General features: G+C 42.7%; 1 protein-coding gene across 1 annotated transcript in view; it reads left to right on the forward strand.

The window, feature by feature from the left end:
* The first annotated feature begins 11,570 nt into the window (after positions 1-11,570).
* Positions 11,571-13,352, forward strand: part of DBX2 (developing brain homeobox 2) — a 42,152-nt gene continuing 40,370 nt past the window's right edge. Inside the window, exon 1 of the mRNA XM_045829651.1 lies at positions 11,571-12,228. Coding sequence (XP_045685607.1) covers positions 11,793-12,228 — 436 coding nt within the window. The 5' untranslated portion in view covers positions 11,571-11,792. The remainder of the gene's footprint in view (positions 12,229-13,352) is intronic.

Here is a 13,352-nt window from a genome sequence, read left to right on the forward strand (position 1 = left end):
ATCTACAAAAGAAGGAAAATTAACCTAACAGCAGACTTTGCACCAGTAAAAATAGAATCCAAATGACAATGGCATAACATCTCCAAAAGTCTGTGGAAAACAACTGTAAATGTTACATTTATATGCAGCTAAACAATCATCCAGGAATGCCAGGAAACTGTACACCTTTTAGTAAGAATTTCCACTACTGACAAAAGAATGTATTTCATAAAGATAAAAAGTATCAATGATGTTCAAGAATGAATTGTAAATAAAGAAATTTAAAATTTAATGTACAATTTAAAGAAGTTACAATTTAAAGAAATTTGTAACTGGGTAAGTACACATACATAATCAATCACTACACTATGGGCATAAATACAAAAATGGAACAAAAATACTGCAGAAAAATAACATGTAATGTGGTAAAGTGGTATTTTGAGTTGTTCAGAATAGTGTTATCAATATTCATTAATTTTAGATTAATGTTAAAATGTTGAGAAAAACATTAATGGAATAAAAATAGAGTATAGATCTTTTAGCCCAGAAGAGAAGAAAAGGGAATACATAAAATATTATCAATCCATTATGAGTCAAGAAGGAAGGAAAGAGAAAGAATTGTAAATAAAGGTATACTTACAAACTGGTAAAAATAATTTGAAAGTCTCAGCAATCACTGAATATAAATGAGACAAATGCATTAATTAAAAGATAGGTTGCCAGAGTAGATTTGTAAAAACCAGCTATATCTAAAACACACATCTAAAATATAAGAACATGGACTATTTATAACTAAAAGAATATAAAAATATAGTATGAAAGTAGTAATACAAACAAATCTGGTGCAACTATATTAATACTGAGTTGGCCAAAAAGTTCATTTGTTTTTCTTCTATAAGATGGTTCTAGTAATACTTAGTTGTCTTAACTTCATTTGAAACAATTTTGTTAGCCTGTACTGTGACAGTTGTCATATCAGTGTGCATTTAAAAAACTAATAAAAATTGGCGAATGTGTAGTCATTTTAATATTGATGATGGAAGAAAATATGCAACATTTTTAGCATATGCTTTATTATTTCAAGAAAGGTAAGAACACAACTGAAATGCAATAAAAAGATTTGTGCAGTGTATGGAGAAGGTGCTGTGACTGATCAAACATGTCAAAAGTGGTTTGTGAAGTCATGTGCCAGAGATTTCTTGCTGGACAATGTTCTATGGTCAGGTAGATCTGTTGAAGTTGATAGCAATCAAATTGAGACATTAAATGAGAACAATCAATGTTCCACCATGTAGGAGATAGCAAACATACTCAAAATATTCAAATTAATAAAGTTATTGGTGAAATGAAAAATGTGTCTTTTATTTTACAGAAAAAACTAAATGGACTTTTTGGCCAATCCAATATTAGACAAAGCAGACTTTAAAGATAAAATATGATTATAAAGCATATATACATTATACATATGAATATATATGAAATACAAAGAAAAAGAACTATCTAACATAATAGATTTTAATAAATCTCAGTAACTGAAAACTCAAATAGATATATAAATTGTAAGTCTATGAAATATTTATATAACAGCTTAATGTAATAAGTACATTAGGCCCTGCAAGTAAAGATAACACACACACACACACACACACACACACACACACAAACACCAGTTTCTTTTGGCAAGCCCGGAAGGAATATGCCCCTGGCTGACACTTCATGTTGTGCTGAATTAACCCTTTCATGGTAAAACAATCTATGTCTCAGCTAAAATAAAAGGCAGCCTGGCTATTTAGGAGGGACGTAGGAAACTGTTGGGAATTGTTTCCTTAATCAGGCCTAGTTCTAGAGAATCTTCCAGTCCCTTTCAAAATTAGTTTATTTATATTTATTTGCCTCATAGTTTAAATATCTTTATTTTTCAATTACAGTTGACATACAATATTATAGTTAGTTTCAGATGTACAAAATAGTGATTAGACATTTATATAACTTATGAAGTGATCACCTCAGTAAGTCTAGTACCCATCTGACACCATACATAGTCATTACAATATTACTGACTACATTCCTGATGCTACACTCTACATCCCCATGACTGTTTTTACAACTGGCAATTTGTACTTCTTATTCCCTTCACCTTTTTTCACCCTTCCATCCAAGTCTTCCCTAGCTGACAACCACCAATTTGTTCACTTTATTGATGTTTGTTTTGTTGTTCATTTGTCAAAATGTCCATTGACATGAATAAAGAGGATGGGTACATATATACAGTGGAATATTACTCAGCCATTGAAAAGAATGAAATCTTACCATTTATAAAAGCATGGATGGACCTGGAGAGTATTATGTTAAATGATGATAAGTGAAATAATGCTAAATTAAATAAGTCAGACAGTGAAAGACAAATACCATATGATATCACTTATATGTGGAATCTAAAAAACAAATAAATGAATTATCTCATAGTTTGGTGTCTATTGTCCAAAGTCTTAAATATTCTGCACAGTCACTGTCCTCACAGATGACTTAAATGATTCCAGATAAACACGGAATAAAGTAATACCAATTAATGCTCAATCTAAATATTAGATCTTATCAACCACAGGTTTAAGGAGAATCAACAACTGTGGCAAGGTCTGGAGAATCCTTGATTATCTAAAATTCTGGATAAGTGAGAAACAAACATGAGAACTAAGAATTTAAAAGTTTCCACAAGCTTTTTCTTAAAAAAAAATTCTGTAACCATGGTAACAAGTAGTCACCTGAATCAGTTTTAAGCCTCTTCAACAGATGAACAGTAACTGTCCTCGGTGAAAACACTTGGCAAGTCAACTGAACAGTATCAGCAACCTGATTTTAAAAGTCAGTAAGGGGCAGATTCACTCCAAAAATGTAACATATCTGAAGTGTCAACAAATCAACCACTGTCTCACCTGAGAAATCACACTGCTGCAACTACAGATGATACCAACCCACTTACACTTTCGAAAGTCCACCAATCCATGGTTTCAGATGACCAGAACTTGAATGTGAGATCAACAGTCTCCTCTGCTCTGAGCCTGTGCCTGACCAGAAGTAAAGTCAGCTTTGTCTTTTTGTATCTGATACTGAGCAGTGGTTTCCTCATGCTCTCACAAAGTGAGATCCTCATTCCACACCATACATAAAACATACTTAACTTCGTGGATAGGTTCTGCGACTCTGAGTGAAACAACGCACAGTGAAACCAGTTTTACCATAGGCTAATTGACAGAAACAAGAGTTAAGTTCCTGCTGCATCTCATCAGAATTACACAATTTAAATGGCTGACTGTCAAGCAGTACTGACTTCAGAAAATGTGTACTATTACTCTAGTGTCCAAATCAAGCTGTGAAACTCAATACAGGACTGGGGGACTAGGAAAAAAGTCTATTGGTTAATTTTTATTTGCCTAAAATGCTTATTATATTTTACATGAGACAAATTCTCACCAAAGAAATGACACCCTAAAGCAAGGCAATGAACACATCCAAATTTGGTCCAGAGAGCCTGGATTCGTAGCCTTACAGCAGAGTTTGACAAGGGATTAATTTTTCTGTGTACTTCCTAATTTTGACAGTGGATGTAAAAAACTCATCCGAAGACACTATTTTTTGGTGCAAACATTGGCGATTATGACAAAATTCATAACGCAATGTGCATCCTTCCTTTTGTTCAAAGCAGTAATTCAGGGCCAACCAAAACACTTCGTAGGATTTCAATATGAATGAGAGGCACCTGTGACTTTGAGGACACTGAAATAATGAGAAATTGTTGAAAAGACTGGGGCTCAGCAGCATCCAGAGCGATTTCCTCAAAATCTTTCAGCGGCCTCACATTTCACTTTGCGCCAGGCAGTACAAATGGAGAAATGGTTAGAAATGATCAATGAGCAAGTAATGCCAAAGAAACTGAATGGCCTGGAAAGGAACTGGGAAGTCTCCCAGTTACAGAAGAAAGTCAGTAAAATAGAGCTTGAAGGTAGAATGCAGGGCACGGAGGCGAACAATGCCCGAGGCATGGTGAAATAATACACAAAAAGCCAATGGGGCCAGCCAGAAAAGACATGTGCAGGAAAAGTAGGACAATGAGAGCATGAGTGCTGCCAGATCAAAATCGAAAACATATTTTAATTGTCTTTGAGTGGTAAGCCAGATTTTTAGAATTTATTTCAAAGACACAAGCGTATTGGGGGATGGGGTGGGCTAGAGGGAATGGGGGAATATTTCAGAAAATATAGAATTATATAGAAGGTGACTGAGTAATGATTATTGAAGTAGTTGAATGTACGTAAGTCAACATATTGCTGTATTTTTCTTTAAAATATATTTTTTGCTTCTAATCTGAGGATTAGAATGTAATCTGTCCAAAGATCTGAGTTGTGAGTGGGTGTTGGACTGTGGAGAGAATCCAGAGTTGGCAGCTACTGGGAAATATTTGTTGCTTCCTGCGCCAGCCAGGTTGCCAGTGGTTACTAAAAAGGCTGACATGGTTCCCCTGAATCTTCTCCTTTAGGTTGAGAACAGAACCTAGGTCCTCACAATCACCTCTTCTTTTCAAAGATGTGTATTTGTTGAAGCAGGTGATCAGAGGCTGCCAATGAGAGGTCGGCAATTCACCCTGGAGCTCACCATCCAGAGTCCACATCACAGGGGCTATGAGAAGGCTTCTCTCTCCACAAGAACAGAGATTCTCCTGCCTGAAGGGAAGAAATCACATGGTTAGGCAAGAATAGGGAAGAGCTTCTTCAGACTCTGCTACAGAAGTCCAGTTCTTAGTGGAACTACTATAAGCATGTATGTTTAAAATATAAAAGATTTACTTCTTTTTTGGTATTTATTACTAATAGGATTTGAGGAAGCATGCTAAATGGATACACACACAACAGAAATAAATGTAAAAGATCTAACATGAACTAAGGAGAGGATGGAGATGAGAGAAATACAGGCCAAAAGAGTCAATGCAATAGAACTCTAAAATTAACTCAACTTCTTGGCATTCCATGAACTTCAGGAAATACAGGGGATTGTGTAGTTCTTGCCAGGCACACTAATTCCTCAGGATAGAAAAGAATTCCTCAGATTCTAGTTCACAGGAGAATAGATTCTACCTTCTAGATATCTCTCAAATTCTCCTTCTCTCCATCCTCACTGCCACAAACCCAGCCCAAACTCAGGGCATCTGCTATCCGGATTATTTTAATAGGCTCCAGTCAGAGTCTTCTCCAGATCCTAGCTTAGTGTTTGTACCACAGTGTCTTTTAAAATGCAAATATGGTCACATTTCATTGCTTCAAGGACAAATTCCAAAGTCCTGAATATTACATACAGGGCACTGTCTGGGCCCAGACTACTTCTCCAGACTAATGACAACATAGGTCCAGGCGGACGCTTTGCTTGGCAGGCTCTTTCCTTTCCTCTCCACTTCCCCCACCTTCTTTAATAGCTAACTCACATTCCCTATCTTTTTACACCTGGCTACACAATAGGATTTACCAATCTGACCTTAAAGGCATCTGAGTTTGTGAAAATGCTCTTTTTTTGGACCAGACCTCAGCATATGACAAAGTGGTTCCTTAAGGAATGAAGACACTGCAGCAAAACGACTGGAGCTTCTTTGGTCATTCTCACTTATGATGTTCTTTTACATAAATACCCATCGCTTCTAATAGATAATTAAGCAAAGAAGTGATATGCAGCCACCCCCATAACTCTGCTAACAGGGGTGAAAGCAAGTGTCAGGCTGAATTCTAGGACAGTTTTCAACATTTACATGCAAGCAGTTACAGAGTCATTTATTGTGTAAACTCAGCAATGCTCATCTGTCAGCTCTTTCAAGTTCAGACCCTGCATGAAAGACTCACCTGAGGTAACGTGTCAGTGTTCTGGTCCTGGGGTGTGCAGAGAGTTCTCTAAGTGCCAGAACACAGGACTGGTTCAGAACCGAGCCTTAGGGCTCCATTCTGGAGAGTACAGATAGGCTTTCATGTAAAGGTGGGAATGCCTTCCTCCACACATTAAATAATACTTATTTATGAGGTGAAAAATAATTTATAATCTCTGTTATGCTAACTAAAACAGCACCTGGTGTTAATTGAAGATAAAGATAACTGCTGGGAAAGGCACTGTCCTGCACCCAGTCTGTCAACCTCAGTAGGCTGCATGAGAGAGGACCTTGAACCTGGAACAATTGTTTACCTAGAGTCCACACAACCTGAGCTGTGCTTATCCCCTTGTTTGCTCTGTCCAGCACCCTCATCTCTCTTTTCCCTTCTGCTTCCTGTCTGTAGTAGTTCTTTTGTCTCATCTTCGAGTCCTGTCTTCTCTTAACCCTATGACCCCTTTTAGCTTTTTTCTGTTTCTTCAAACTCTACTTCTCTATTCCCTTATCTTCTATTGATCTCCCGTCACCCACAAACTGTTTCTGCCTCACTTGCTCCCCAAGAAAAGGATCTTGCCCAAGTCACTAAGGACCAAGTTGCTGTTATTGGTGTGGGACATTTATAGAATCACGATACAGGGCTGGGCAAAAGTGGTTTACAGTTGTGAGTTCACAAAACACAGAGTTTATTCTTGTATTATCATTTTTTGTATTATAACCTACTTTTGCCCACCCCTGTATTAAGGCAAATGAGAATATGCTGTGGAAGCCAGGTTCTACATTAATGCATTATTTAATTACATGCAGCTTAATGGCATTACTTAATGAATGTTTATTTCTTGCATATGTCATGTTTTACTCCTGTAAATATTCATCTTTCTTGGCCTTTCAGGTGGTGATTCATGGACTTAGGCTCCTTTCCTCTGCAGCTCCGCCATCTTCTGGGGACTCAGGGTTCTCAGCTGGACCTCTGCCTCTGGCACCTGAAGAGCAGAGTTTGGAGGACTGTGTGGACTGTTAGCCTGGGGCGCAACAGGAGAGACATACCACCTCTATTCTTATTCCCAGCCTGAAAGGAATAACCGTCATGCTATTGACGTGTAAGGCTGGATATTCTTTGTGGATATTTCTCAACCGTCATGCTATTGACGTGTAAAGCTGGATATTCTTTGTGTGGGCACTGACCTGTGCATCATAGAGTGTATAGCAGCATCCCTGGCTTGCAGCTACTAGATGCGAATAGCTAAATCCCCTACCTTCATCAAATTTTGACAACAAACAATTATCTCCTGACAATGTCCCCTGGGGAGGGAGGGGGTCGCCCTCAGTTGAGAAGTGCATCATTCAGTCCTATAGATTCAACCAGTGCAATATTTATCTCCTCATTTCATTTTCATGCCATTAATTTTATTAAATTCCATATCGCTTTGTGTCTGGACCTCTCTAGTTGCTTCCTACCTGGCTTTGGCCCATTGGCTGACTCAACAGTTACATTCGACTCAAATACTCACTGACCCCTTCTACTAAGGAAAGATGAAATACTTGTTTTTCAGCCTCCCTTGCTTGCATGGTCAGGCGACACCAGTTAGCCCAGCAAATTAGGTTTGTGAAAAGGGCAATAGCTGAACTCAAAGGTTCCAAGGCTTTGGCATCATCCAGCCTTGGACTATGTCTCAGTCTCATCATTCTGGTAGTTGTGCAGCTTTTAGAATTTACTTAAATTCTCTCTGCCCCATCAGTAACACTGGGATAATACTACTACTGACCTTATAGGATTATTGTGAAAATTAATGAGTTAATATTTATAAAATATTTAGTACAAGGGGGGACCCACAAAAACCAGAATTACCTTCTGGAGGGTGGGCCCCTCGTAGTACAGGCTTCTACTAGCTGAGTGTTGTAAGAACTCATCTGTATCGGTGTGTCAGCTGGTGTTGTGGTGAGAGGCTGTGTTCGGCTTCAGTGAATTTTTTTGAAGACTCTTCAGTGCATTTGCCCATTTCATGATGGGTGATTTTCTAGTGCACCTGCCCACGTGGCACTGAGTGTTCAGAAGTTTTTGACCAAAAACAGCATGACCCCTGTGCCTCACCCTCCCTATTTATCCGATCGATCCAGACCCCAGCGACTTTTTTTTGTTTTCCCTGAATGAAAAAAGTCCTCAAAGGGAAACATTTTGCTGATGTGGAAGAGGTGAAACAAACAAACAAACAAACAAAAAAAACAGCAGAAGCACTAAAAGGCATCAAAATTACAAGTTTAAAAACTGCTTTGAGCCATGGAAAAAATGTCTCAGTAGGTGTATTACATCCAATGGAGAGCACTTGGAAGGTGACTGAAATTTAAACATGTAAGAATACACAATCTTTTATAAACAGACTCCAGGGGTTTTTGGGGGGTCCCCCCTCATACCATGGCTGACAGGAAACACTGGAGAAGCGGTGGCTATGACAGGGGAATGGTAGTGATGATGCAACACTTCTTTTCCTTGCTCATCGCAAAGGTGACTACTAAGCATCTTCTCCCCCACCACTGTTTGCATCTGAAGACTCCGTTTAGGGGAGACTTCCTCTGGGAGTTTTCTCATACTGTTTCCTCCACATTACAAGCCTGTGCTTGGGTATTACTTGTCTGGCTCCCCCACCAGGCTGTGAATGCCTGGAAGGCAAGGACCAGAGCTTTCTGCTGTGCACAGTCCCAGGACCACTGCAGGTGCTCAGTAACTATTTAACACTCGGTGAAGGTCTGTTGACTAAATCAATAAGTGAATGGACATGAGTCATGCACACCAGCCTTGCAAGTAACTTTCCTCCCACTTAGCAGCACAAGGACTGTTAAAAAGCTGTGGACATACCTAGACTAAATGAAGCACAGATCAGCCTGGAGAATTTTTAAAAGGAAATTTCCTTCACTAGCCTGGCAACTCCAGATAGATTCTAAGTAAATTGAAGTGAGGGATCAAATTATTATTAAGGTAAAGTTGAACAAGGATACATGTGACCCCAAACATTGCAGACAGCCTTTAAAAAATCTTATTTTAAATGAATTCATCTAAATTTGTACAATAGAATGGCAATGGAAAAGTGTTAATTGACAGAGAAGTCACAGTTTTTAATGCTCCATTGACACAGTTTCCAAAGTCAGAAGCTTTAAAGTTGTCCTGTGGTTAAAAAAACTTAACTACACACACATGAATACACACAGACACTTTTTTCACTTATCTGTGCTCTATTTATCAGGCTGTTACTAAACTGGAAAAAAAACCCCATCTTTCTAGCGAGAGAAAGTAACTGCAATTCTAAGTAATTCAGGGTCCTCATTTATGTCTCTCTGAGGAGGACGACCCAACAGTGTTTGGTCAGAACTTGGTGGTGGCTTTTCTTCCCAGCCAGCTGCCGTTTGCCTCTTAACCAACTCCAACTAAGACCCCCTTCTCCAGGTCAAAATTTGTTTGATTATCTCTTCTGGAGTGCTTCTTAAATCAAAACTTTTTTTTATGGAGGAAGACAGTTTTATATTTCCAAGTACTTAATAATACTTTGTATTCTGAGTACTGGGGAAGGCTTTCTTTGGGAGGAGTCTTCATGCACGCATACTCCATCCCAGCTGCTCCTGCCACTGGCTCCTATGGGGCTGGGGGGCAGAGCTGAAACCAGCACACACACAGAACACCCATTCTGTCATGCCTGGGAGCACCTGAGAGACAGAACTGGGGCCCAGGTTGGAGCACAGGGTGGGACACTCAGATGTCTTCGGGGCCTGGCAGGTATGGTCAAGTGGTAGGAAAGGTTATGTAAGAAAATGACCAAGGAATGTGAGAGGAGCAGAGGGGGTGCAAGGATTTGAATTCAGTTTAGAAAAAACCATTATGAGGCTTCCCATGTAACATGGCCAGTGGACCAATTTACTTAACTGCTTTTTCCCCTCCAGACTTTCCTAAATGGGAGCCACAAAGAAATCCTGGGAGGAGACATGGGCAGAGAACAATTTTCAGACAAGGCTGGGAGAACATGAAGTGGAGGAGATTCACTGACTGACTCCCAGTGGAGAAAGTTACAACCATTAGAAGACAGGGGTTGGGGGTGTAAACACTGAATGGTTGAAATCCCCAGCTATTTCCTTCCCCACAGCGAGGAGGCTCTGTCTGCCCTCAGCCTTCAAATTGTCGCCTGTGAAACTGAACCAGAGAGGCCCCAGATGTAAGGGAATACAGGCACAGCTCAGGATGGGGATCAGGGTGAGCACTGGCTTGGTAACAGTTGAGTCTTTGCCTGAACTCTGAAATCAAAGGCCCCTCCCTCTCCATCCCAATCCAGAACACTGAATGAAATCTTATTAAAAAGTGACTAGAAATGAGTTACTGGAAACTGAGAAATTTCTTAAAAGGTCTCCAACAAAAAGTCATTTCCTTTATCTTTGTTAACTGATAGTCATTAGCATCAATTCAACACCAACAGGACTACCCAGTTTGGGGTGCAATGAAGAAGGAAACTTTATTCAGAGTACACAGCTCAACTGTGATGCAGCATGGCTGTGACAGCAGCAGGCTATGGAACAGTTCAATAGCGTTACACAGCTCAATTATGAAGCAGCATGGCTCTGAAAGAGGACTGCTATTAGGAAGCCCTGGGGTGAGGTTTTTCTTTGACTAGACAGCTCTACTCTGTTCTAATAAAACATCTTCAGTGTTTCAGCTCCAGCTAGGGAAACACATTCTGTGGTGGAAAGAGAAAATGGACTCATGAAGCTCAAGGGGAACTGACTTACATAGACAGAAGCCCCAATCCCTGCTTCCAGATTGGTCTGTCCTCATGCAAATGAAGTCTTCAAATCCTTGCATTTTGATTGGTCCAAAAAGTATTGCCCTGATTGGTCAGAACAGAGCCATTCTTTTGGTCAGTGAAGATGTTGATGGGAATAGAGCTGCACAATTCTGATTGGACGGGGTAAGCCTCAGTCCTATAGGCTGAACTACAATTCCAGGAACTCCTTTGTAAGGACTGGCTCAGGTGGCAAGAACACATTGCACGTGGGCAGTTTCTGCTCACTTTTCCTTAACGTGTGGTTTTGGAGAGCGTCTCATGTTTAGGATCGGCCTCTAGGCTCTGTTTTTCTCTGTTGGTTTGTGTTTAACTTGAGCCCAATTACGCAGCCACTGAGAGCCCTTCTCAGTAGTTATCTTCTTTCTCAGAGTTGGCGTCCTTAAAAAAAGTAGAGGCCACATTCAGTGTGCATGCAACCCACTCTTTAAAGACAACTTTTCCTCTGTACCGCCGCATAGTCTCAGCAACACTTGTCACTTTGATAACTACGGACCTTCCAGACACCGAAAACGTCCTTCACTTTCCCTGGATGCCCCGTGGTTCCTGAAGTGACACCAATACTGCAGACGAGAAGTCACCCAACTAGTGGAGCTCGGCGGACTTCCAGACCACAGGGCGCTCCTCGCTGGCAGGCTTCAGGGCTGTCTCCAGGGCCGCCACCGAGAGGGGCCCAGCTCGCCGGGTGCGCGTCGCTTCCACGCCCACCTCCTCCTTGCTACGCGGCCCCTCCCCTTGCCAAAGCTCGGACTCTTGGGGCTGCCCTTATTGTTGGTCGCCTCTGTCACTTTGTGGGCCGGGTGACATGAATGGATGAGCTGGACACACCTTCCAGCTTTCTCAAAAAAATTCCGGTCCGGATCTGCATAAAGAGTGGGAGGGACGCACCCCGGAGCCCCCGCAGCCTACGCCGCGGGCCAGGAAAAACGCACAGCTTCCCCCTCCCACAATCACTCCTCCCATCCTTTAAAAAAGGCCCGACCCAAATAAATAATACCGTTCCAAGTCTACCGGCGTCCTCGGTGCCCTCTCCTCCTTCCCTGGGGCGCGCGGGCTGGAAGGCCGGAGTGCGACCGGCTCGCGGGCGCCGCATCATGCTCCCCAGTGCCGTGGCTGCCCACGCCGGCGCGTACTGGGACGTGGTGGCTTCCTCCGCGCTCCTCCACTTCCCCGCAGCGCCCGGCTTTGGCAACCTGGGCAAGAGTTTCCTGATCGAGAACTTGCTGCGGGTCGGGGGCGCCCCGCCGCCAGGGCTGCCACCGCCCGCGCCCCACGGCCCCGCGGCCGCTCTAGCCACGGTCGCCGCTGCCGCCGCCACCTCCGCCGCCACCGCCGGCGCGCAGGTCCGGCCCCTGCCTGCTAGTCCCGTTCCCCTGAAGCTGTGCCCGGCCGCCGAACAAGTCAGCCCCGGCGGAGCGCCCTTTGGCACGCGGTGGGCTTTTCAAGTGCTCAACCCCTCCGCGGACGGTGCGAGGCTGCCCGGCCGGGCTTCTGCTGACCGAGACTGTACCTTCCATCCTTCAGCCCCAGGTGAGCCAGCTCTCCCTTTCCCAGCCGGGTGCAGCATCTCCTGGCCTTCGGGTCCTGGGTTCTGGGCGCGCCGGCGATACGCAGGGCACGGAGTGATCCGACCCACGGCGCAGGACTCCGCTCTCGCCTGGAGTCGAGTTTTGGAGGGTAACCACCACTAATTGTAATTGCCGTCCCCTACCCCCCTTTCCCTTGCTACCAGCTTCCTTTTCTGTCCCCTTCTTTCAACAAGTGGTAGGGCTACCTGGATTTTCAGGCCTTTTAGGAGAAACCCTGAAGGCAACTCGTGGTTAGCGGGAAAGGACAGCCCCAGTCCTTAGGTCCCTGGGCTCGCTGGACCGGTTTCACGGGCTTTCCCAAATTCAGCGTCTCTGCCCGCCGGCTCCTTTTCCTCGAGGCCGCGCGACACTGGCTCTCCGGAAAGTTCCTGGCAAGGGTACCTTCGCGCGGTCCGCTTTGGGGGCATTTACCACTTAAAGTGTTACGACGGTCGGGGCCCTTCAGTAACCCTCGCAGAGATTTTTGGAAGGAGAGTTGGGCAAAGTTTGGCTTTGGATCACTAGGGCGTAAAGAAATCAGGCCGACTTTTTCTTGGTGCTGAGTTGAAACAGCCGAATTGGCACCTGGAGTAGGAAATTCACCAATAAATGGGAGTTTACCAAAAGAAGGGCAGTTTCGGTTTAGTTTAATCCCCGCGTGAAACCTAAGTGGTGTGAGTGGGGAGAGGACGGACAATTTAGCCAAATATTAGCTAAAGCTTATGGAGGGGCTGCTGAAATTGGTGGTGTTAGAAGGAAAAGCCTCTTAGAGACTCAGAAGCTGACATTCAGTTAGATTTTTTTTTTGTCTGCGTCCTTAGACGATCTTAACTCATTCTTTTAATCTCTTTGGGTTTGTCCAGAATGACTAATAGACGCTTTTCCAGCAGTTTCCATTGTCCCAGTAAACTGCCGGGTCAAATTTATTGCTAATGGCTTTATAGAATTGAACATGTTTAGAACCTGTCCTGGTCTACCGGTTGGAAATTGTTGCTAACAGAATGGAACATGTACAATGATGTGAGCACCGGTCTCATTCACATAGTATAAAACCAGAATTCAGGGAAGCCTTTTTGCGCCCTGGGA

This window comes from Phyllostomus hastatus, unplaced genomic scaffold (genome assembly GCF_019186645.2).
Source record: "Phyllostomus hastatus isolate PE091 unplaced genomic scaffold, TTU_PhHast_1.1 phas_scaffold_93, whole genome shotgun sequence".
Taxonomy (NCBI): Eukaryota; Metazoa; Chordata; class Mammalia; order Chiroptera; family Phyllostomidae; genus Phyllostomus; species Phyllostomus hastatus.